This window comes from Pollachius pollachius (assembly GCF_949987615.1).
Source record: "Pollachius pollachius genome assembly, chromosome: 3".
Lineage (NCBI taxonomy): Eukaryota > Metazoa > Chordata > Actinopteri > Gadiformes > Gadidae > Pollachius > Pollachius pollachius.
Window position 1 is genome coordinate 37,560,805 of NC_136936.1, and position 24,128 is coordinate 37,584,932.

Sequence of the window (24,128 nt, forward strand, 5' to 3'; positions counted from 1 at the left end):
CTACAAATCTAAAACAATACTACACCAGAAAGCAGAGATGTGTATACATTTTCCAGGTCGTCACTCATCAGAGGGGAAGACTGCATTCGGATTGTTGAGGTTGTGGTTTCGAACATCAGTGTGCGAATCCACAACCTTGTGTTCCACAACCTTGTGGATTCACACAACACCCCTCTACACTATCCCACAGGCCAGGCAGCAGCAGAGGTGGGTAGTAACGCGCTACATTTAGTATTAGTGTGTGTACAGTTACACACACTAATACTTGAGTAACTTTTTGGATAAATTGTATTTTTAGGAGTAGATTTATTGCAACATACTTTTACTTGGGTATATATTTGAAGAAAGAACAGTACTTTTACGCCGTTCCATTTGGCTACGTGACGGTCGTTACTTTCTTTTTTTTTTATTACATGCGAGATCCATTGCTCTTCCTGAGGGACGTCTTCAGCCAACATTTTTATCACGTGACCAACCAATAAAAACCTGACATAACAATAATAATAATAATAAAAAAATCACTTTTTATCAGATAATGATCTTGCCAATCAAATGCAGCCACTTGAGTCACATGACAAGTACATTTTTAATAGACAAAAAAACACTTGTCTAATGGCTCCATTTCCGCGCCAATGTTGTGTCCGCGGCTGTGCCGTGCTATGTTCACAGGAGCAGAACACACAGATTTTAGCGACTATCTGGGTGAGTCGAGAAAATGGAAGAAACGGGAGAGACAACCACAACTTCTCACACAGTAACAATCAAACAAACTCACACACACTCATCAGACACAATCACATTGACACAAACACTCACAACCACAGAGACACTGTTCTTCTGTGACACACCATTCCTGTTCTCCCTGTACTCACTTTGCATGCCCTGAGTCTGGGTGTGTGAGAGTCTGAGTGGTCTCTTTTTTTCAGCCTCTGTAGTTTCATACGTTAAGTGAGTTTGCCAGCAGGTTTCGATAATTTTATTTAAAGGTTGATGTATTTAATTTTGCAAGTTTGTTTTATTTTTAAAGACCTTATTAATTGTTTTATTTAAAAGGATGTTATTTAACATATCTTTATTTGAACATTGCTGTTTTATATTTTGTTTGTGTCTATTTTGTTCCATTTGTGTTGCTAAAAAACAAATCCGGAAAAACTCAGTACTTGTACTTGAGTAGACTTTTTTACTCTTACTTGAACAATTATTTTTATGAATACTTTTACTTCTACTTGAGTATTTATAGTTTCAGAGTAACAGTACTTTTACTTGAGTACAATTTTCGGCTACTCTACCCACCTCTGGGCAGCAGCAGTCATCGCTCTAGATTTCCCTCCGTCGTGGCCTCACCTGAGATGGGGAAGATCTCGCAGATGTAGACGCGCAGCAGGCGCAGGCAGCAGGTGCCCACGAAGCGCAGCCGCTCCAGGTCCAGCAGGGTGGCGGTGTACTGGAAGCCCTTCAGCCCGCGCAGCTCCTCTACACCCAGCACCAGCGTGGTCCAGCTCCAGTGCAGCACGCTCAGCAGGGAGTCGAAGCACTCCTGGGCGGGTTAGGGACGATACGGACACATGGGATTCAATGTACACATTTTATATTTTTAGATATTTTATATTTGTGTTGTTATTTAGAAATGCATGTTCAAAAGAACGGGTACAATTGTTATTCATTCCTCTTCTTCTTTTTTGTAAAGTAGAAGTGGAAGGTGGGAAGCTCCAGTTATCGTGCAAAAAGGAAACTCCACGACACATGAGAATCAATATTTAAGAGTTGTTGTTTTTTTTAACCACGCAGTTGCATGTAAACATAAAGGCTGTGCAGAACTAACGAAGAGTGGATAGGTTCGGTGGTTGTGAAAAAAAAATAAATGTAAGCCTCAATATAGTGGTGACATTTTCTGTTTTGTTTTTAAAAATCGATTGTCCAAGACATTCTAAATATTTAATTTGTTGGTTTAGGCAAGGTTGTTCTCTTGTGGTCTCATGCAAGGTTATAGCGTAGTACAGTATTCATAAATGAAGAGACCAATACAGAGCTCCAGTATGGCGGACAACATGACACCAGGACGTTCAAAACAACAATCCCAAAACACAAGGTTGACGAGGCAGAGACGGAGGGGAAGAGTGCTCTCTCACCACAGACACGGTGCGAGCGAAGGAGCGCTTCAGGATGTGCACTGGCTCACTGGTTTGCTGCTTTCCTTTGGAAGCGGTGCCGTCGTTTGAGGGAAGCCTGGTGAATTGATTGTAACAACATCAATCAAAACAGCAGACTGCAAAGACAAGATAGTAGACCAATTCCTGCGGCCAGATTCACATGATTATATTTTTCTTGACATGGACTCGGAAAGATAAATTGCTATTCACAGAAATATTCAGAGTTATTACTTCAGAAAAATAACTTAAATAAGAAAAATAACATCTTAGATTTCTTCAAATCCTAAATCTTCAATTTAAGAAAACAATTAGCCTTTCTTTTGTCGTGCGATTGAGATTTTCACGTGTTGAAAATGAAAAGTAATTTATTAGGAACTTTGTGAAATTTCTTCTTCATAAACTCTTTTAGCCTCATCTTAAGGTCCTTCTGTGCCTCTTGTCTAGATGTGTAGAGCAGGACGTCAGGAGGACACTCGCCTGTAGAGCAGCTGAGGGATCTGCCCAGCGTTCACGTCTGTGCCGTTGTTCGACTTCTTGGAGCTCTTGAACTGAAACACCACGCTGGACAAAAAAAACCCACAAACAACACTTTCTGTTACTCAAGCCTGGACAAAACAAAAGAAGAACGCCTGTAATTACTTAAACGACATCACCGTGAATACCCTTCCACAACACTTGGAAGGAGTCACATCCATTTAAAGGCTCATGTGTTGCACTCGCACAAAGTAAAAACAGCGGTTCAACAACGTTGTGAACAGACACGATACACACTGAGCCAACATAAACAGTTCACCCCCCCGAAGCCTTTCGCAGCGACCCTCATGATACACGTTTAAGTGCGTCCGTGTTACCCGTCGTCGGTGGTGATGGTCGCCTGTCCGTGGGAGCCGCAGTCGCTGCTGGGCCCCGAGACGCGCGCCCAGGCCACGTACCACCAGCCCAGCTGCAGCAGCACCGGCTCGTCAAACATCATGGCGTACTTCTCCCTGAGGGGGGGGGACGGGGGGGGGGACATGTGGTCAGTCGACACAGACGATCGATGGAGGGCTTGTGTGCAGGATGCTAGAGAGGGGGAATGGGGCCGGATACGCGGCTGTGTGTGTGTGTTATGAGGAGAGCTGGGGTTGTTAATGACCTGGCAGCACAGTCGTAGGCCAGCACGTCCGTCTCGGCCAGGAGGTCCCCGTCCGTCTCGTGGTCGCCCCCGTCTGGGCCCAGCTCAAACAGCTGCGCACGCGCACACACGCACACACGCACAGACTTTTTTTGTACTAGAGTCCATATTTTTTAGTCCTGAGATCAATCGTTATTGCCACACATGAACATTTGTGGTTAAATGAAATATGCAAGAGTATAGCATAAGAAGTGGGTTTGGTCAATGATAGGGAATTTAAACACTGGAGTCTCCCCCAAGTTCACCAGGTCGACACAGAGCCAGCGGCGTGCGGGACCTCACCTTGATCTTGGCCGTGTACTCCCCGCGGCCCCCGAACAGCCCCAGGCCCCCCAGCAGGGTGTCTGCATCCGCACAGAAGCGGATGGCCTCCACTGAGTGGGCGGAGTAGCCCCAGCCCCCTCCGTGACCTGCCACCAATCACAGAAACAAGCCGAGTGAGATCCTCCAATCAGACGCAAGCTACGGACACAGTCCCGCCCACTAGATGTGGGTGGAGAATCCAGCATAACAGCGGGATTCTTTTAGCGTGGGGTTATGGTGTAGTACATAGTGTGTGTTGTGTTCCAGGTGAAAAGGGGGGGGGGCTCACTCTCGAAGCGGTTAACCACGCTGTAGTCCTCCTTGGAGTAAACCTTCATCACGGCTTGGGTCTCCTCCTCCGCACTGGCCACGCCCATCTTCAGCTCCTGCATGGCGGCCAAGGTGTCCAGGCAGCCTACAGCACAGACACAACCCGCTCTCAACAAACGTCATTCAATACAGTACAGACAGATCCCTTTATAAGTGTGTGGTCAAGAGAAGGGACAGTCATTGTTTTCATAAGAAACACGAGGCAATTCAACAGCACGGCACCAACACCCACACACTAACAAGGTCAGACATGACCGTGGCCTCGGGGTATTTTGCCCAAAAAAGCGAACGCAATGTGCCCTTGAAATTGGCATGACCAGGGCTTTAAAATGCCTTGCCTGTAAAGATTGATGAGGAGGTTACGCAGACATTTGTCGGTTCTTTCAATAATCGAGAGAGAAACTATTTTGATTACCTGTTTGTTAATAAGAAAAACGAACTAGCCAAGCTCTACTTTCGGTAGATTAATATCAATTTCAAATCAAAATCGAACACTTAATGTAGCTGAAACTACCATGATGCCCGGGGACTGCATTACATGTACACGGTGTTGAACGATCAGGGGTCAGTGTTACCCAGGATGTGCAGGGCCCCGTGGGAGCGCGTGGTGGTGGCGTTGGAGCCTGACGGCAGCGCCAGCTCAGGGCTGAGGATGCTGCAGCGAGACTGAAGGTCGGTGAGGGACGGCACGCGGGCATCTGCTATCACCGCATTGTAGCACCACATCTCCCTGGTGGCCGGCAGGAACCTAGGAACAAAAATAGAACCAGGTTAAGGGTCAAAGGTTAAATAAAGGTCACTAAGCGTGGAGTAATGTACCAAGATCCAATTATCACAGAGGTGTCAGAGGATAAACACAAATACATAAAAACAGCGGTTTGTGTGATAGTGTGATGTGGGGGGCCTGGGTTTGGCCTGCGTTGATTTCTCTGTTAAAAGGGACTATTGGGAGGCCTAACTCAAAGTGTAGAACACTATTTACTAGTAATTATTAGCCGACAGCTTATCCAAAGTGACTTGGTGAATCTTTTTTAGATCGATAATGAGCAGGTAGAGACAAGGCCGCTTCCTCAAGGTTTGCCCACAGGTCGACAGTGGTCATTGGGATTCGAACCCAGAACCTTTTCGGGTGGAAGACAATCCAACACTACTCCTGCTGCTGCTGCTAATACTCCTTCTCCGACTCCCCTGCCTCCCCCAGGAGAGGCGCCCCCCGGCCTCTGACCTCCAGATGACGTCGTAGACGGGGTCCAGGCAGAGGCCGAAGCCCTGCAGGTCCTCCTGCTCCGAGTCGTTGAAGGTGCGGCAGCTGCCGTCCAGCTTGTTGATGAGCAGGCACTTGAAGGGCGGCGGCTCCGACACCGAGGTGGGCACCAGGCCGATGATGTGCCTGCTGGCGAAGATCTCCGAGGTGGCGAGCACGTGCGAGTTGATGAGCGCCTCGTCGATGCGCAGGAAGGTCTGGTCGCCGCTGGCGCCGATCCACGTGGCCTTGCGGCCGTACTTGGAGCCGATGTTGGGCATGGGGGAGGGCTTGGCGTTCCAGTAGGGCATGTCCAGGATGGGCCGGCCCAGCTGCCCTTTCTGAAACGGGGGGAGGGGGCCGTGGTGAGTTAAGAGGTTCCTAGACTCTCGGTACTAAACAGGGAACAGAGGGTCGTTAGCCAGGGCTGCAGCGCTAGGAGGCCGGCCTCCTTGATTAACTTCACTTTGATATACTTCAGAAATGAGAAAGGGTTTTTATTATTATTGCCAGATATACCACAGCCTTGTTGAGTACTTCATCCTGATTGGTCAATAACATTACAAGGGTGTATTACTGTGGTGTAAAGCCAACCATGGCTTTGCATCAAGTCACTCACTACTTTCCAATAATGGGACACCCCGTCGTTGTTTACCCTTACATAAGCTTTCAGATGCAAGAATTTGTCGTGTGACAGATCCCAAAAAAATAAATCTAAAATAAACAGCAAAATCTCCAATACTATACTTGTCTTTGAGTCAAATATTCAACCCTCAACAATATCCATTCTATTCCATCACTAATAGCTAGTTAGTTACATCGATACCATATGATTTTATGAAGAGAATACAAAGGAGGACTTTAGAAAGATGCTAGGAAGGAGGATATGGTTTCCGTCCTCCTCTTACCGAGAAGCTGCCGAAGGTGAAGACCTGTCCGTCGCTGAGGAGCACGGCCGTGTGGTTGCTGCCCGCCGTCACCTGAACGCTGGGCCCGGGAAGCGCCTGGACCAGGGTGGGAGAACCCCTAGCAGGGAGCACACAACAACAACACCGCCGTTAGCTGGGTCTGTCGGGCTCAGCAGGGTGCGCATGCTGTGTTATTGTGTATGGTGACGTTGTTGGACTGGGGTTACCCGAGGCCGTACCTGGAATTGACGTCCCCGTGTCCGAGCTGTCCGTGCTGGCCGTAACCAAAGGTGTACACGTCGCCGTTCTCCATCAGCACCACTGCGGGCCCAAACGACCGTTAATGTCGATTGTGGTAAAGGTCCTCCAATTGATTAGTGTGACTGTGTGTGGCTCAGCAGCGATGACACGATTGGCACTTTTTTCATTGGTAAGAGCGTGGTGTTTAGGAGTGTAGCCTTAGAGATGGACAACTGTTCAGAGCACCACACAGAGCGCTGGAGGGAACCTACCGGAGTGGTGGAAGCCACAGCTGACCTGCACCGCTCGCATCTCGCAGTCGAACCTCACCGCGCCGGGGGGGTAGGTGGTGATCTTACTGGCGTCCTTCTCCCCGCGCTCGCTACTGCCGTCTGGGGGGGGGGGGGGGGGGGGGGGGGGGTACAGCCAGTCAAGATGGGTTAGTCACGAGGGTCAGCAAAGATAACAATCAGTCAACATGAGACGAGAAGATGCAGGGCGAAGGCCAGAGCGGTGGCGCTGGAAGAGAAGAACAAAAGGGGGTGTGCGTGTGTACGTGGGTGTATACGTATGAGGATGCACGTCTATGGGCAAGTACGCATGTGTGTGAATGCGCATGTTGTTGCGCATTCACACACATGCGTACTTGCCCGCATGCGTATGGGTGTGCACGAATGTGCGTGAGGGCATCAGTGGGTCTGCCAGTAGTGGAGCCGACACAAGGGAGAGAACAGAGAGTGAAGGTTAAGCAGCACACTGCAGGGCCTTGGGGGGAGATGTCGGCTCCTCGTACCTGGTGATGCAATAACAGCGGCGGAGGACGGAGCTGCTGACACAATGGAAACACAGAGCCATGGTGAGGTCAATAAAAAAAACACAGAAATAAATAAGGCGGTGAAGTGCCTCTCAAACGGAGAAGATCAAAAGAAAGGGAGAGAGATACTGTGTGGAGGACCACAGCTGTGAGGAGAGGCAGAGTGGATCTGTTACGTTATTTGCTGGTGAAAGAAGCAGAGAGAGAGTGGTGTTGTTTAGCCCGAGAGGCGCTTCAGAGGCCACTGTGTTGAAGAGGAGTTCAGAGGAGCATGATGTAATAGCAATGACAGGGCGTACGCACGCTAGCCAGGGAACCAGGAACCGGCTGATCTGCTCGCTCTGCGGTTTGCTGAGCTGACTAGATCAGGGGGAGTTGAGCTGCCTTGCAAACACTTCTTTTTTTTTTACATTTGGTTGATCGTTTCTATTTATTTATTCCCTCAGTTAATCATGCGCGTGCATACAATTTTATTAATAATAGCAAATAAATACCAAGGTATGGTTGACTATGTGAGAGCACCTAACACACGTCATTGATAAATAGGCAAAAGGTCATTGCTACCCCAAAATGATAATGTCACATTTTCAGTCTTCTGGGTTACAACTGAATTGACCAATAGAAAGGATGCTATGTGGGGTCACATCCAGCGGGCTGACCAATCCCATGAGGACCGCAGGAAACAGGAGCACAATTTCAACACCCCCACTCTCACAGCAGAAAAACCTCTCCTAAAATCATCATCATATAAGAATAACCTGTATAAGAATATAAATACACCTATTCCACGTTTCAACACAAATCTGTTTATAGCCAACGACGTCACATACTAAAAATATGCACGTTGACAGGAGCGAGTGTGCCGGCCCCGCCTCGGAGACATATCCCATAATAGTCGGCTTGTCATTGATGAAAGGGCTAGGCCCGGTCTCCACTCAGCGCCTCCTATTTCATCCACCTTCTTCTGCGCAGCGAAGCCCTGTCTGCTCGCAGAGCGACGGCAAATCCAGTTAGGCTGGGATATTGATTACTGTAGAGACTTAAGATGACAAAACAATAAGAGGAAAAGCACTTTGCAGGGCCAGGGACCACATGCTCCTGTAGAATTAAGACAACGACAACGTACATGTCCCCTGGACTGGTGCGGTGATATGAACTGGTTCTGTGAGGAACATACTAGATTCTTTCGAGGTTACAAAATAAGAGCGGTGTTATAGAGAGTTTGTCTTTCACTCGTACAACAAATGTTGAATATGACGCACCCACACCTTGGTGCTTCCTATTACAGGAAGAACACACAGGAGCCCCGACCCCACCCCTTCTTCCTCCGTCTTCAGAGAGTAAGGGAAGAGGAGGAGGAGGAGGAGGAGGAGGAGGAGGAGGAGGAGGAGGATGGGGCAGCCGGAACTGGGAGTGAGACAGTCAAGAGGAAGGGGGGGTGTGGGAGAGGGGGGGGGGGATAAAAAAAGTGAGGAGAGGCGGTGGGGGTGGGACTCTGCCTCCCGTTGAGTTAGGTTGGTAGTTGAAGTCTGCTGCAGTACCTTTGTGCTTGTCCCGCTTATGCCTTAGGGACTGAAGGGGTCTTATTCTGGCTAGGGCCTGCTCACGCTGGTTCATAAATATGGGGCCAGGGAAAACAAGGGGGCCTAGGGGAGAAAGAAACGTTCACATGCACGCACACAAGGCAAAACAAGGCAATTCAACAGCACGGCACCAACACCCACATACACATACATACCAGGGTCAGAAATGAACGCGGGCTCGGGGTATTTTGACCCAAAAAACTAATGTAATTGCCTTTGAAATTGGGCTGACCAGGGTTTTAAAATGCATGAGAGTTGGTTCTGTGTTTGAAAAGTGGGTCCAGATGTACTTTTTCATTAAAAGTCATTGAGTTTTGATCTGTACTGCAAACTAGACAAAATAAGGCATGATACAAATAATAAAATCTGGGGATACACTGGAAATAATCCAAAATGGCCCCGAAACATATTACAAGGGGTTCATCTCCCACCCGTACACACACATACAGAGCAACAAATCATAAAAAAGGACACACACACAAGCAAGGGGGAGGTCACCGAGGTACGACACCACCCGAGCTCATTACAAGTCCCCCGAACTGGCCCTGCACATAGCTGAGTGTGTATGTGTGTGTGTACATGTGTGTGTCCTTTAAAACCAAGAAAGCCAGCCACCCGCCCGTGAGGAGGGAGGAGGTGTGTGAGCCCCGCGAGCCCTCCCACCCCCCTGCACTGCCTGGCCCTGGGGGGCTCGTACCTCGGCCCTCCTCCAGCCGGTGGCGCCGGTTGATCCGCTGGCGCTTCTCCTCCTGCCGGATCTGGATGTGCTCCTCGATGTTCACGCCTGGAGGGGGAGGGACAGGCACAGCTAAACACACGGAGGTGCCCAGAGGGTGCCCGCACGCACACACACACACGCACGCACAAACACAAGCACACACACGCACACAGACAAGGAAAGGTGGGGGGGAGGAGCCAGGGCGGAAAGGCACAAAGCGGAGCGGGGGGGGGGGGGTGAAAGAAAAACAGACAAGAGGACAGACAGACAGAAAACATGGATGAATGGTGGCGCAGACACGATGCAGCAGTAATGACGAAAAAAAAAACAGTAAATTAAATTGCAGTCCAAAAATGAGCAAAAGCATGAGGAATTTAAAGTCAAAGTCATCATCAAAGCAGATCTGTGTGTTAGAGCCGTTGGCCGGTGGGAGACACTTCACCAAGCAAAGGGGAATTTGAGAGGCATCACAAAAAAGGCGACAATGCTAGATTACAGACGTGTAGGCATTTGTAACGCAGCAGAAATAAAAAGGGACAGGGTTCGGCTAGATTTACTGTGCAACGAGGCCAGGCACATCTTAAATGATGTCAGATAATAACTTTTTACCACCAGGCTCCAAAACGGGACAGGGACTGGATGTGGAAATACATTTATAGAGGGCATTCTCATTCTTAGTGAATATATTTTTTCCACTTGTGTCCTGTCTCTGCTTTGGAGGGCAAGTTGGGTGGGCGGGAAGGGAGAGAGGGGGTGCCAAGTAGTGTAGGAAGTATGGGAATGTACGGCATAATGTACTGATACTGTTTCATTAGTTAATGTTCAATAACTGACCACCATGTTATGATTTAATGTACTGGCTACTGCACAGTTTCAATTGTTTTTCACTAAATTCAGAAACCACTTGCTTTACGTGCCCGTTCCAAAATGCACTGACGCGACCAAAGGGGAGTTGAGTGCCATGAGAGAGGGTGGGGGGATTGGTGAGGGTGAGAGGTGGGGGGGGCCTACCTAGCAGGAGGTCCAGGGGGATCATCTCCTTCACGGCGTCAAAGATGCCCCTCTGCCTGGCCTCCTGGCCGTCCAGCTCCCGGGCGCAGGCCTTGCAGCAGCCACACGCCGAGCAGCCCGACTCCCCGGAGCCGCAGCCACAGATCCTGGGGGAGGAGACGCGCACCGGGGCTCGGTGAGTACAGGGCTGTGCTCACACGAGGCCAGAGGGGCCTTCGCGGGGAGCGGGCATGCAAAGGCAGCGTTTGGTTTGAGCATCTTTTGCTGCAGGTTTGTCCCGGCCTAGAGGAACGGGGGAAGAAACCTGCACGACTCATCAGGCAGGGAGTTTATTTGTTGTTTTTAGCTGCTATCAGGACCCACTATAAGGCGGCACATCCTCAATAAGACTATTAGATAAATACTAACATGTAGCCTCTTGTAGAGCAGTTTAAGAAACGTATTCCCACAAATGTTCCTTCCTGCTAATATTCTGATGCTACTCCTGCTGAAGGTAAAAACAACGCAACGTCCTCTTTGTTTTATGTGTGTATGCGTGTTTCTCCCCAGCCTCAGAGAAGGGTTCTCACTACTCCAGAACGGTTACCCACCCGCCAGGCACTCTGTCGGGCCGCCCGCTGCTCACACAGCTGCCCCCGTAGCCGGTGCAGTCGCCGCACACCGTGCACACCATGCACTGCTCCAGCTTCCACTTGTGCATGCCGGGCTGGCACATCATGCTCTTCTCCTCCTTCTCCTCCAGGTCGTCCTCCAAATCCTCGTCCATGGCCGTCGCCATGTTCTCCACGCCAAACGCTGCAGGGGTATGAGAGAGACGGAGAGAGAGAGAGAGAAAAACAGAGAGAGACAGAAAGAGAGAGACAGCGAGAGACAGAGAGAGACAGAACAAATGACACAATGTATGAATAATAGTGCAAAAGTTTTCTTTGTGTCCGTGTGTGTCCGTGTGTGTGTGTGTGTGTGTCCGTGTGTGTGTGTGTGTGTGTGTCCGTGTGTGTGTGTGTGTGTGTCCGTGTGTGTGTGTGTGTGTGTGTGTCCGTGTGTGTGTCCGTGTGTGTGTGTGTGTGTGTGTGTGTGTGTGTGTGTGTGTGTGTGTGTGTGTGTGTGTGTGTGTGTGTGTGTGTGTGTGTGTGTGTGTGTGTGTGTGTGTGTGTGTGTCCGACCCCTCACCTTTCCCCGCCTGGTTCATGGCCCCCGTGTCTCGTCCACACTGGCCCTTGTTGTTGACACCAAACGTCCACACCTCGCCGCTCTTGGTGAGCACGCACGTGTGGGCCTTCCCCATGGCAACCTGAGTCACAAAGTGACCCTTCAGGTCCGTCACCTGACCTGTAGGGGGGCGGGGTCAGCCAGGGTTTACATCCCAGCTCTCACAGTGGCTTCAACCGTAAATAGAGAACGTTTGTAAAACTAAGGGGATTTGGGGTAGGATCAATGAATATCGCTTCTATTAAACACACCATCACTGCTCCTCTTAAATACATTGTTTCAGGGTTGGGTTCTCTTTGAACAAAGAAAGGTATTCAGTGTGAGTGTGAACCAGGAAGGAGGGATATGGATGAATGTGCAGTGGAGCTTACAGGTGCTGTCGCTGTAGATGGCGTCCTTGCCAAACATGTAGAGCTCTCCGTCTTTGGTGACGATGCTACTGCTGCCGTTGTTGCAGGCCGTGTGCACCGCCGTCTTGCTCTCCAGCTTGATCATCTTCTTAGGCTTGTAGGGCTTTGGCTGTCTGCGGCTCTTGGCTGGACGGGGACACACACAGACACACACTTTTGTCAACACCAGTTATTTTTGCAAGCACAAACACAGTTGCAACTTCTATGTAAATAAAATATGTTTTAAATTAAGAAGTATAATAAACTAAATGATGTAATGTTCAAGTCTGTGCGTTTGCATGTATGTATGCAAGCATGTACCCTTGCCCTAGTCATGTGTGTGTGTGTACGTGTGTTTGTGTGTATGTGTTTGTGGGCGTGTGTGTGTGTGTTTGCCTGTACAAGTGTATGTGCCCTTAGGATTGCATGTGCCCATACACATCTATGTGGCCGTGTGTGCTTATGTGTCTTACTGGACTCTCCGTCCTCTCCTTTGGAGGCGGAGCCGGTGAAGAAGACGCTGCCGTCCTCGGCCACCAGCAGCGCGTGCGATCCGTCATGGCCGACCGAAAACTGGACTATCTTTGGAGACTTGGTGACGGGCAGCTCCACCCACTTCCCAGCCGAGGGCCCTCCCTGCTTTATGCCCAGACTCTGGTACTTGCCCGTGTAGTAGATCTGCCACACAGAGATAGAAAGAGACAGAGAGGGAGAGAGAACCAGGTTTAGAGCATCCAAGCAGTGAGCTATTGCTCTTGCAGTTGCCAACTGTCACCAGGAATGGGAGATTTACATCCATAGCAAAAACGACAAACCAGATACACACGTAGACACATACACTTTTATTGGCCCTGTGATTTACTACTATACAAAAGTATTTTAAATGAAATACGCAGTGGTATCTCCTCATGGCTAATAGCACCCTACAGCAGCCAGCGTACCCTGGTTGTAGCGACCAAGCTTATGTTGCTAACCACTCAGGAAGGGAGAACGTGGCTCACCCTATGCTACGCTAGGCTAAACCCGACTCTGACGACACTGTCGTCGGCCCATAAGTCATTACAGGATAATATATTCTACATGGCTGCTCGAAGAACAAGATTTATTTACATCAGATCGTGATGTGCCTGAGCAAGCTGCCATTAATCAAATCCTCCACAGACACACACACACACACACACACACACACACACACACACACACACACACACAGTGTAGAGGGAGTCTTGGGAAGGCATCAGAGCCCCTCCAGCCCCCCCACGCCTAGTGGGCGTCTGCAGGCGTGATCCTGAACTCTCCCGTCCAGGCGACAAGTGGACTTTGTGCCCAGTCTCTAGGTGCACTACTGCTCTATAGTAGAATATATACGAGACCTGTCTGGGCCAAAAGAGTTAACTGCAGATAAAGGCCGGCCCACACAGGCTGCGGCAGGGCTCTGGAGACCCTGCCCTGGAACTTAATAACACCATGCAATCTGCAAGGGAGGGTCCACACACACACACACACAACACCTAGAGAGCAAACACAAACACACACACAGGCACGCACTTGGTCACACCGTCTCTCACAGAGACACACACTCAATCACAACCCCCTAACACAGGGCATAGCGGCGGCTCAAACACCTGAGGTATTCACTGGTTAGGCCGGCTCTGCACTGCAGAGACAACCATCTCCGTTATAACTGAGCTACAGAGTTTACTCAGGCATAGGCCGGCTCGGACCTTAGGCACACAAACCATCACTTATCTTCTTCCTCATTATGTCCCACCATTTACATAGTTCGGCTTCTCAGGGGCCTACTCATACAGTGATAATAGCACAATGTCTGTTTATAGTGCTAACCCTATAAATAAAAGATACAACAGTAACAAGTCACAATAAAACAGCAGTTTGCTCTCTGTCCTTGCCCAACCACTGGTGTTACAATCGCATGAAAGCATGTGCCAGAGTAGCCAGTGGGCTGTCTGTAAGGAGGAAGTACTGGGTTGTTAACCCCTGGTTAATATACAGAAACCGTTGAGTTAAGCCAACAGACACACCCTGATAGTCCCTGATGGGGAAGTCCAGTGGGAACACTGCAGTCTCTTAAAGGTCCCATGGCATGCTATTTATGGATGCTTTAATATAGATATTAGTGGGCCCCTAACACAGTATTTGAAGCAGTCCCGAAATTCAGCCATGGTGCAGAATTACTGCCACTACGAGCCAGTCGCACATTGAGCTTTCCCCAAATGCGCCGTTTCGGTGTCTGTAGCTTTAATGCAAATGACGAGGAGAGAGGCGGGTCAAGGAGGAGGTTGGGGGTGTGGCCCTGAGCAGCTTGCGGCCACGGTACCATGGCATGCGCTCTGTTTACAGTGGATGTATCGCAATGGCGAGGCGCACACAGCCTTTGGCCGTGTTCTGTAAATATTCTAGAACACACGGGAGTCCTGGAGCTCTATATCTAAATAATATCATATTATAGCCCGACCGATTTATTGGCGGGCCGATATTATCGGCCGATAATAATAAATATATTATAAATGCCGATACCGATCGGTATCGGCATTTATAATGACAGATTAATGAATATTTATATATTTATTGTGTTTTTGTTCAAAGGACTTTGAGTTTCATACCTTAAGTTTGCATTTTTATACATTTTATTCATCAGAACTTTTATCAGAGCGGTAGAATGCGTGTCAGTTGTAATGAACGAGTCCGGTTGTGATAATAGAATAATAAAGTACCCAGCCTGTCAAGAAACGGTGGCCGCTACATTCCGACCTATAAGCACTGCCAGTCAAAGTGAAGTGTGTTGGCCCCGAGAGAGCATCGGCCCTGGAGGGAACGTCTCCCCTGTGCTCTTCGACTACGGTCTGGGAGCCGACAGCAGGAAAGGTGTAACACTAACCATCTCATAGTTGGAGGCGGAGCGCAAGAGTGTATATGTGCTCCAATAGTGCTAGTTAAAAAGAAAGCACATACATTTGAACGATTTTAGCTTGTGTGTGATTTATCGCGGGCACGGGTCGGGTAACGGGCCAAATGTTAACGGGTCCGGGCAGGTGCGGATTTCATTTTGATATTATCACGGGTGACGGGGCGGACCTGGTGCTGAACTTTGCGTGTGCGGGGGGTGGCGGGTCTCAAACAATGGACCCGTGCAGGACTCTGGCCTAGGCTATTGGAAATAAACAAAACATCGGAAAGCAGAGTTGGTTGGGCCGCATTTGGGCGTGTTGGTTGGGTCCGCACGAGAAAGTATCTCTAGAGGAATTGTAGCCCAAACAGTCGCTTGGTAGATCCATAGATCTGGTAGGTCAGATGGTTTTCCACGTCAGCTGAGCTAACGATGCGGTCCATGATGCTGACATGGCAAAAGCGGCCCAACCAACTCTGCTTTCCGATATTTTGTTTATTGTCAATAGCCTAGGCCAGAGTCCTGCACGGGTCCATATCCGCCCCGCCACCCGTGATAACATCAAAATGAAATCCGCACCCGCCGAGACCGTTAATATTTGGCCCGTTACCCGACCCATGCCCGCGATAAATCACACAGAAGCTAAAATCATTCAAATGAATGTGCTTTATTTTTATCTCACACTTTTGGAGCACGTTTACCCTCTTGCGCTCCGCCTCCACAGGGGAGACATTCCCTCCAGGGCCGATGCTCTCCCGGGGGCAACACCCTTCACTATGACCGGCAGTGGGTCTGCTTATAGGTCTGAATGTAGCGGCCACCTATCCTTGACAGGCTGGGTACTTTATTCTTTCTTACACACAACCAGACTCGTTCATTACTTCACTAAACTGACACGCACACTACTGCTCGCTCTCCTCGATCGTCCACTCACTCGCTGATGTCTCACACACACACACACACACACACACACACACACACACACACACACACACACACACACACACACACACTGATATGCGTACAAGATAGGCCAACGTTCTCATGCTCACGAGAAACGTTTAAAAAAATATAATTTAGCCCATGTCCCTCTACAGGTTTCGTACGTTTCTGTTGGGACAATAAAATAAAGTTTACTTTTAAAATGCATTACCATATTATTTTAGGGGACTCATAAATAACTACAAATAACCAATGTTAGGGAAATCTGTTTATGTTTTGTTAGGTGTTTCTGGAAATTCTTTTTAAAATATATATCGGCCGATATATCGGAATATCGGATTTTTAAATCACCAAATATTTGTATCGGTATCGGCCTTAAAATCCTTTATCGGTCGGGCTCTTATCTATATCATATAATATATACTATCATGGCCAAAATCTGTGTGCGCCTCCAGACGATATTATGAATCTCAAACAACTGCGTCGGGTTCTCCCACTGGTTCTTCCACTTCCTCATCGATCTGAGGTAGACTGAACCGCATCATTGGAGGAGGAAGGGATTGTTGACTGCGATTGTCTCCCGCCGGAGCCTCGCTGCCCACTGCCGAGGCCTTGTGGCGGTGGTGCCTCGCGGTGGCGGGCAGCCAGCAGCCGGCAGCGGGCAGCCAGCAGCCGGCAGCGGGGCTACAGTGGGAGACAATCCCGGGCAACAATCCCTTTCTCCTCTATGTCGTGGTTCATGTACTTCAGGGAGTCAAAGCCACAGTTCCTTTCCCCAAATTCCTTCTCAACCATGGCGGAGATAACCCCCACTACGAGTCTTGTTGTGGAAATACCAGAGACGAGAGTCCAACGTGTTATGCGCCATAACACCTGTGTTGCAGTCCTGTGTTGCAGTCCTTGAGCTCTATATCTAAATAATATCATATTATACATAGATATCTATATCATATAATAAATATTATCACGGCCAAAAGCTGTGTGTGCCTCCAGACGACATAATGAATCTCAAATGACTGCGCCGGGTTCTGCGACGTCTCCGGTTCTTCCACTTCCTCATCATATCTGAATTAGACTGAAACGCGTCATGGAGGAGAAAGGGATTGTTGTCCATGATTGTCTCCCGCCGGAGCCTCGCTGCCCGCTGCCAAGGGACCACAGCCTCGGCAGCGGCCAGCGTCTCATTGGCAGGCCAAATTCTCTGGGCAGGCCAGGCGGAGAAAGGGGAGGTAGCTTGGCCCCTTATGACGACATATGGGGCCACATTCCTAATAAGCGCACCTGAGCTTCCATTTTTTCAAAAGGCGAGCAGGATACCTAGTGCTCGTTTTACACCGAACGCAAGTTTTAGCCACTGGGGGAACATAGGCAGGCTAAGGGAACTCATATTAATGTTAGAAAACCTCATAAAGTCAGATTTTCATACCATGGGACCTTTAAGAAATCGTTGCAAATTAGGTCTTGTGAAAGACCCTGCAAGGCAATAGCATGCCGTCCTGGCTCTCTAGTCGCCTCACGCCTAGTCGAACAGATTAGCTTTTGGCAACCCCCCGTGCAAACCTGACAGGACAGCAGCAACTACGGACAGAACGACATCTAGCTGGACGGATATCCAACCTAACAGGTGCACCATTTTGTAGGAGGTTGGTGTCCTCTGAAAAAATTACGAGACTTTTAGAAAACACTCTCCTTTTCCAAAGCCTCCAAAACAAGCAGGGATCAACATTGTCAGTGCTTGCTTTGGCATCGTCTCCTCATTCTCCTCCCTTTGGATCAAGCTACCATCAGCCCGAGCAAATATATATTGAAGCTGAGCAAGATTAATTACGACCAATTGTTTTTTTTATTTGCCTGTGTGTGTGCGCTCGGGAGAAACCTGTGCGTTGCATCATTAAGTAAAGTCTCTTCGTCACAGGTGTGCTTGGCTCGCTAAAGCGATTGGCCCGTCATTAGCGAGGGCATGGCATGTCGTGGGCACAGCTGTGCGGGGCCACTCCCGACAAATGAATGCAGATTGTATGGAGGCTGTGTGTCGTGGAAACAAACAGCCACTGACAAGTCAGTCTTCGTTTGTTCGTCTTTTTTTCCTTATTCCTCCTTGTCGTCGTCTTCTTTCGGTGGTTTTGGCAGAGACACAGGCATTCACATGGTGCAAACAAGAATGCATTGAGGCGCCACACACACACACACACCCACAAACACACACACACGGAGAACAAGGAAGGTTCTCGGCGCTCACCTTTCCCGAGGCGGTTTTCATCAGAGCGAACTCCCGGCCGGCTCCGAGCAGCGCTGCCTCTTCATCAAAGCCAGTGCCTGGCAGAACAACAACAACAGAGGGATCAGAACAACGGCACGCACACAAAACACGCGTGCACACACACAAATACACACACACACAAAGCCCAAACAAACCATCACCACAGCCCCGTCCCACAGGAACCAACACTAGCCGTTCTTCCTTTTGTTAGCTTTTTTCCCTTTTCATTCTCGTCAATGCTGTGATTTATGCAGTTTTTGTTTTCCCCCGATTTCAGACATCATAATTTCATATTTTTTAAACGGCGGGTTGTTTGGTGAATTGGACGGAGGAGGTGGTGCACAAGCCAGGGATGGGAACGCGAGCGAAACCCATGGGCGGCACGTTGGTGGTGGTGGTGGTGGTGGTGGGGTGACTCACTGATGATGTGCAGGTCCTTCTCCAGGTCAAAGAGGGAGATGCCGCAGGCGTGGAGACACTTCCTGGCCAGCTTCAGCTGCAGCTCCTGCTGAAGGGCGGGGTCCGAGCTTGTGGCGTAGATCCGCACCACGAAGCCGTCCTGCGGGCAGAGAGACACGACCGCACAGAGAGCTTAGTAAGCTTCAGGGTTACCCCCCCTCCCCCGACCTCCATGTACCCCTGCAGCCCTATCAGTACCCCTTCCTCGACACCAGACCAGGCATGTGTTTCAAAGGGGAAGAAGCTGAGGCACACCTTCATAGCTAGTGACTTCTTGCTCTGATATTTCACGATGCGAGTTTTGTTTTTGGTACAACAAAGCAAGAATACTGGCGGTTAGATTGTGTAAACAGCTCACGTAGCCCCTAGGGCACGCAGACCCCCCCGATGGAAATCTCCTGGCAGGGGTTCACTGAGAGTTCTCGGGGAATAGGAAAAACAAGACGTCTCCACTGGTCCACCTGATTACACATGGCAGGTAACCAAAGCAACAGCTCTCTTTTGAGGCAGCGGAGGGGTCTAAGGGACACACGTGGCATACAAAACAAAATAGACTTAGAAAATAAGACCACCGCTCCCTCGTGACGTCTGCAGTGGAGTTTAGGTCCCAGCCCGGGTTTATTTGACAGGCCACCACCGACCTGGTTGTGTGGTGTGTTTGCGCGTGCCTAAAGTGGACCCACCCAACATTGTGGCATCAGGCCAGCATACCACAGAGCCACTCAGGCCTCCAGAATCCCAGCAGACCGGTCACACACACAGACAGAATCTCCTTAACTTTGCTTTATCTTCTTCTACTCTGTAGACGGAAAGATGGGTCAAACTGCCGAGGCCAAGCATCCCATTGTTCTTTTACGAGGGCAAAGAAGTATTTAATGTGTACAAGAACAGAGAAGCGGCACTTTACATTACTATATTATTTTAGGGGACTCATAAATAACTACAAACAACCAATGTTAGGGAAATCTGTTTATGTTTTGTTAGGTGTTTCTGGAAACACCCCCCTGGCTCACACACCTGTGGCCCCCCGGGCGGCCACAGGTGTGTGAGCCAGGGGGGAGAGGACACTCCAATGGCAGAAAGTACTAATCTGAGGGAGAGGGGGCCATGGCTATGAAGGTGGGTGAGCGAGATGAAAAGAAGGTGTGATATAGACTAACACATGAGTGAGGGGGGCGGAGAGGGAGAGAGCGACACACAGTGGGAGGAGGGGGGTTGGTGGATTAAAGGCAGCCCCTGGCTGTTTGCTAATGCTGATGACCTCACCGCTAATTTGCTTTGAGACCCGGCGAGACGAAACACATGCACAATTAGTCTGACTCCCCTCCGTTGATCGGCCAGCCCCCAACCCCACCCCCACGCCCCTCTTTCATCTCTGGCTGTGGGCTCTCCTTCACCTTGTAACCCCTCTAAACAGTCTGATCCCTCTGAACATCCAGGCCTATCATTTTCCTCCGCCTCCTCATCCTGCCCCGCCCGCCACCTGTTCTAGCCAGAGTGTGTGCTTCACTTCCTGACAGCCAGGATGCTGCTGTGGATTCAGCAAGACTTACAGAATACCAGCCCAATATACACTCTTCCCCAATGCACCCCCCCCCAGCACCCTCCATCAGCACCACCCCCTCCTCGCTCCATCCTCTCCAGTCTCATTACGCCGAGAGGCTGCTGCCTTGGTGCTGCAGAGAGTGTGTGTGGGGGGGGGTGGAAATATGGATTTCACACTACCCTCCCCCACTGCTTAGTATGAATGCAGATAACCAACTGGCAGATTAAGCCTCTGGAGAAGGCCACACACCAACACACATACACACACACAGTCTGTGGCACAGCTGGTGCTCAGCTGGGGATCCTGTCTGCATGGAGCACTAGAGCCGGGGTAAAATGGAGAGGGACAGAAGTGGCACTGGCCGGAGGAGAGGGGATGAAACAGCCTTTTATGTCAGCGTCCAGAGAGAGAGAGACAGGGCCAGGAGACAGGGGAGAGGGTACAGGAGAGAGGAGAGAGGGTACAGGAGAGAGGAGACAGGGGACAAGAGAGGAGAGAACAGACAGGGGAGAGGAGAGAGGGTACAGGAGGAGAAAGGGGACAAGAGAGGAGAGAACAGAGAGGGGAGAGGAGAGAGACCAGTTTTGCAAGCCGAAAAGATGAGCCGCCGTGTCGCGGTGCGCATGAACTGAACAACAATCACAGCAACGCTCTCATGAATAATAACGCTTTCTTACTCCGCTTCCAACTCTGCTCAACAAGGCCCGTCGCCAATAGTGTCAACAAAACAAATTACAAACAGATTACAAAATACACGAAAAAACAAAAACAGCCCCTTCACAGGGGATTGGCTGAATCAGCATTCAGCCAAGAGACTAATGCAGAGGAAGGAAATAATGATGTCCGTGTCTTGTGATGAGGGAGGAAGTAATTGTAGAATATACAGACAACGAAGTCCAACTCTCACAATTAAGACACTGGATTATTTTCTTAAGTCTGATGGTAGACCAGCTCAAATATGTGTGAAAGGGATTTAAACTTCCCTTTGCCTCATTTGTCTCAACCTGTCATCGCTTAATTGGTGAACTCAAGCATGGCCACTACTAGTAAACATATATGCATCTGTAAAGCTTTCTTATCAACAGCATGTAGAAATACTTTGCTGAACACTTTATTCACTCACACCAATGAGTTTTCTTCTGTAAAACATCTCCAAAACAAATTTCCGCTATAACATAGTAGGACTGCTGCATACGAGATGAACAGACGTAACCTCTTTTGTAGACAGAAGCAGTGTGTTTGAGCACCTGTGTGCTCATGCATGGGGGGGAAAAGGTAATGGAGACAAACACTGTAACGTACGTCTTTGCAGGCGGCTAATTGGTTGATGTACTCCCCGTCTGTGAAGATGATGTTCTGACCGTCGGCGTGTTGGCCTGTGGAGAGGAGGAGCCACACCATCATCATTATCAGCATCATCATCATCATCATCATGGATGCATTAGGGCTCTAATGGGTCCTTGTGAGTGGCTGTGTTCTGGGCGGGGGGCGGGGGGGGGTACCTGGCATGGAGACGGCGCCCTCTGGCTCCAGCGTCTCCGGGTTGATCTTAATGGCTGACGTGCTGTGGTTACCCGAGTCCCGGTACAATAGGTAGCCCTGAGAACGCAGCACAAAGACACACACACACACACACACACACACACGTTGGTGCAAATGCAGGTGTACAGCGGTTCGCCCAGGACATGCAGCTGTGTGCGGCTCCTATGCAAAGTTCTGCGGCAAAAACTGTCGTGCTGAGGACTGCACTCAGGGAACGGCTTTGAATAACGCACATTACCAGCTCGATAACGGTCGTATCCAAAACAGGGAACTCTATTTCAACCAAAAGGTTCAAAACTAAATAATTGGTTCAGTAACTTAAACAGGACAGAATGCATTTAATGCCATTCTAATCACAGTTCTAGGAAATGGTGTGTGTAACATCAAATCTTAACACATGAGGTGAGTGTGGCGACTGTCGCTTTGGATGAAAGCGTCTGCTAAATGCCCTAAATGAAAATCTAAATGTAATGCAGTTTTAACTTTAAAGGCTTACCTGTGCAAAGCCCAACCAGGACTTCTTCTCCTTGCGGTTGCGGATGCGAGACGTGGAGTTGTACACATGGCCCTGTAGGACACCCACACAGCGTCACAACACAGCCAGGACAACATTGTGGGGAGGCTGTTCCACATCCTAGCCGCAGTGTTCTGCGTTTGATAACCAGGTCTACAGATTCCAAGTGTGGGCACCCTTGAGCAAGACACCCTGCCAATACCTGCTTCTGAATGATATTCGTCTCACCCCACTGCAGGTTGCTTTGATTTAAGAGCTATCATTGAGCGTAATTTTTTAGAAATGCCACAGCCACTGGTCCGCTTTTACGAGTCAAAGGCTATGGGGAATATCTGTTCTGGTTGACTGCACCTGCCTCCGTAGGCAGACGATTTACATTTAATGTAATCCTTCCTTTATTGGTTCGGGGAATTCCTCCTGGCGGTCAAACACAGGTTCGTGAAATGCACCACTTCTCAACCGCAGAGAAAGGTAGGGAGGGAGCAGGCAGAGAGTGGTTACTTATTTTCAAATCTTGCCCTCTCTTTACAACTCTCAATCTTACCGCCAACACATTTGATGCTTAATTATACAATAATACAATTGTGAAGAATCGTAAGAACAAATCTATCCAATCTGAAATTGACCTGAGGCAATGTGGGTTTAAATGGCGCTTCCAGTTGGTTTATAAGTCATTCAGCATGGCGCTACGGCGCGTCTCTGCTGGGGAATCAATGCGGGAATGACACCATGGCGGCCGTTTGATCACCCGTGACTGATTGACCAGCAGCGGTCTGTCGTCCATGTTAATAATAACATGTTCATCTCCTGCTGCTGGCACATGCCACTTGTGAGGATGAACACGGAGATTGGAAAAAGACGGATGGAGAAGCCACGCATGCAAGCACATACCACACACACACAAATGTACACACACACACACACAAATAACACAAACACACAAAAACACATAAACAAGACATACAAAAACACACACACACACACAAATAAGACAAACAAGACACACACATACACACACACACAAACACACACACACACACACACACAAACACACAGTCCCATACCCGGACGGTGCCGCTGTATCCAGAGCCCACTTTGTAGAGGCCGTCCTTGCAGAGCAGGTAGAGGAAGGAGCCGTCCGTCTGCAGCAGGCAGTGCTCGTCCTCGTCGATAGCCACCTCCTTCAGCACCCACTTGTTCATGAGCGCCGCCCGCTTGATGCCGTTGCCGAACCAGTCCTGGATCTGGATCTTGCCCACCAGCACGGCCTGGATGCTCCTCTGCAGCGCGTTCAGGATGGTGGGCACCTATGGGTGGGGGGGGGGGGGGGGGGAGAACAGTGGACTCTGACAATCAGGGCGCTTGCGTGCGTAGCTTAGTTCCTGGTGGAGCTCCGCATGTAGAGATGCAGCTCACCGCTTCCCTTAGCCGGCCTCAGGCGTTAAGCGACGGTTGATAAATCAACTGACTTGCCTCAACCAGGTTAAAACCTGTTCATAGTGTCACAACTCACGAGTGCTTACAATGGAAAAAGGAGCCAATGGCAGAGTGCTCATGTGCTGCGACGGTCAGCAACATCAGACCAGTTTGACTTTGACCAACAGAACATCCGTCACACGCCATTTTGGATCTTGCCGACGTCTTGTCACACACTTTGTCAATGGGTTTGATGGGGGAAGACAAAGAGACCACAGTGATTGTAGAGGAGAATACTGGTCTCCATGATTGGTGGGATATTGACTGGGCTGGTGGAGGCTCCTCTCCTCCTCTCCTCCACTCCACTCCAACCCCCCCGCCCCCCCCGCCTGCACACTCTCCGTACATTCTACGAGCCTCCATCACTCAGCGGCCGAGCCATTACACACTCTGCTGAGCTCACGGTTCT

At 49.5% G+C, this 24,128-nt stretch overlaps 1 protein-coding gene across 18 annotated transcripts in view; it reads right to left on the reverse strand.

The window, feature by feature from the left end:
* mycbp2 (MYC binding protein 2) overlaps positions 1 to 24,128 on the reverse strand; it is a 78,613-nt gene that overhangs the window by 41,433 nt on the left and 13,052 nt on the right. For 8 of the 18 annotated variants that reach the window (XM_079733274.1, XM_079733277.1, XM_079733266.1 and 5 more), the window contains exons 6-31: positions 23,308 to 23,550; positions 22,226 to 22,297; positions 21,690 to 21,786; positions 21,490 to 21,563; positions 18,603 to 18,741; positions 18,162 to 18,238; positions 12,546 to 12,750; positions 12,055 to 12,219; positions 11,645 to 11,803; positions 11,065 to 11,269; positions 10,475 to 10,620; positions 9,443 to 9,553; positions 8,704 to 8,808; positions 7,142 to 7,174; positions 6,621 to 6,740; positions 6,348 to 6,429; positions 6,109 to 6,226; positions 5,183 to 5,541; positions 4,533 to 4,705; positions 3,917 to 4,042; positions 3,607 to 3,734; positions 3,286 to 3,377; positions 3,002 to 3,136; positions 2,628 to 2,711; positions 2,130 to 2,226; positions 1,345 to 1,537 (exon numbers count right to left, since the gene is read on the reverse strand). In XM_079733274.1, coding sequence (XP_079589400.1) covers positions 1,345 to 1,537; positions 2,130 to 2,226; positions 2,628 to 2,711; positions 3,002 to 3,136; positions 3,286 to 3,377; positions 3,607 to 3,734; positions 3,917 to 4,042; positions 4,533 to 4,705; positions 5,183 to 5,541; positions 6,109 to 6,226; positions 6,348 to 6,429; positions 6,621 to 6,740; positions 7,142 to 7,174; positions 8,704 to 8,808; positions 9,443 to 9,553; positions 10,475 to 10,620; positions 11,065 to 11,269; positions 11,645 to 11,803; positions 12,055 to 12,219; positions 12,546 to 12,750; positions 18,162 to 18,238; positions 18,603 to 18,741; positions 21,490 to 21,563; positions 21,690 to 21,786; positions 22,226 to 22,297; positions 23,308 to 23,550 — 3,538 coding nt within the window. The remainder of the gene's footprint in view (positions 1 to 1,344; positions 1,538 to 2,129; positions 2,227 to 2,627; positions 2,712 to 3,001; positions 3,137 to 3,285; positions 3,378 to 3,606; positions 3,735 to 3,916; positions 4,043 to 4,532; positions 4,706 to 5,182; positions 5,542 to 6,108; positions 6,227 to 6,347; positions 6,430 to 6,620; positions 6,741 to 7,141; positions 7,175 to 8,703; positions 8,809 to 9,442; positions 9,554 to 10,474; positions 10,621 to 11,064; positions 11,270 to 11,644; positions 11,804 to 12,054; positions 12,220 to 12,545; positions 12,751 to 18,161; positions 18,239 to 18,602; positions 18,742 to 21,489; positions 21,564 to 21,689; positions 21,787 to 22,225; positions 22,298 to 23,307; positions 23,551 to 24,128) is intronic. The other 10 variants (XM_079733268.1, XM_079733272.1, XM_079733269.1 and 7 more) reach the window with 7 other exon arrangements.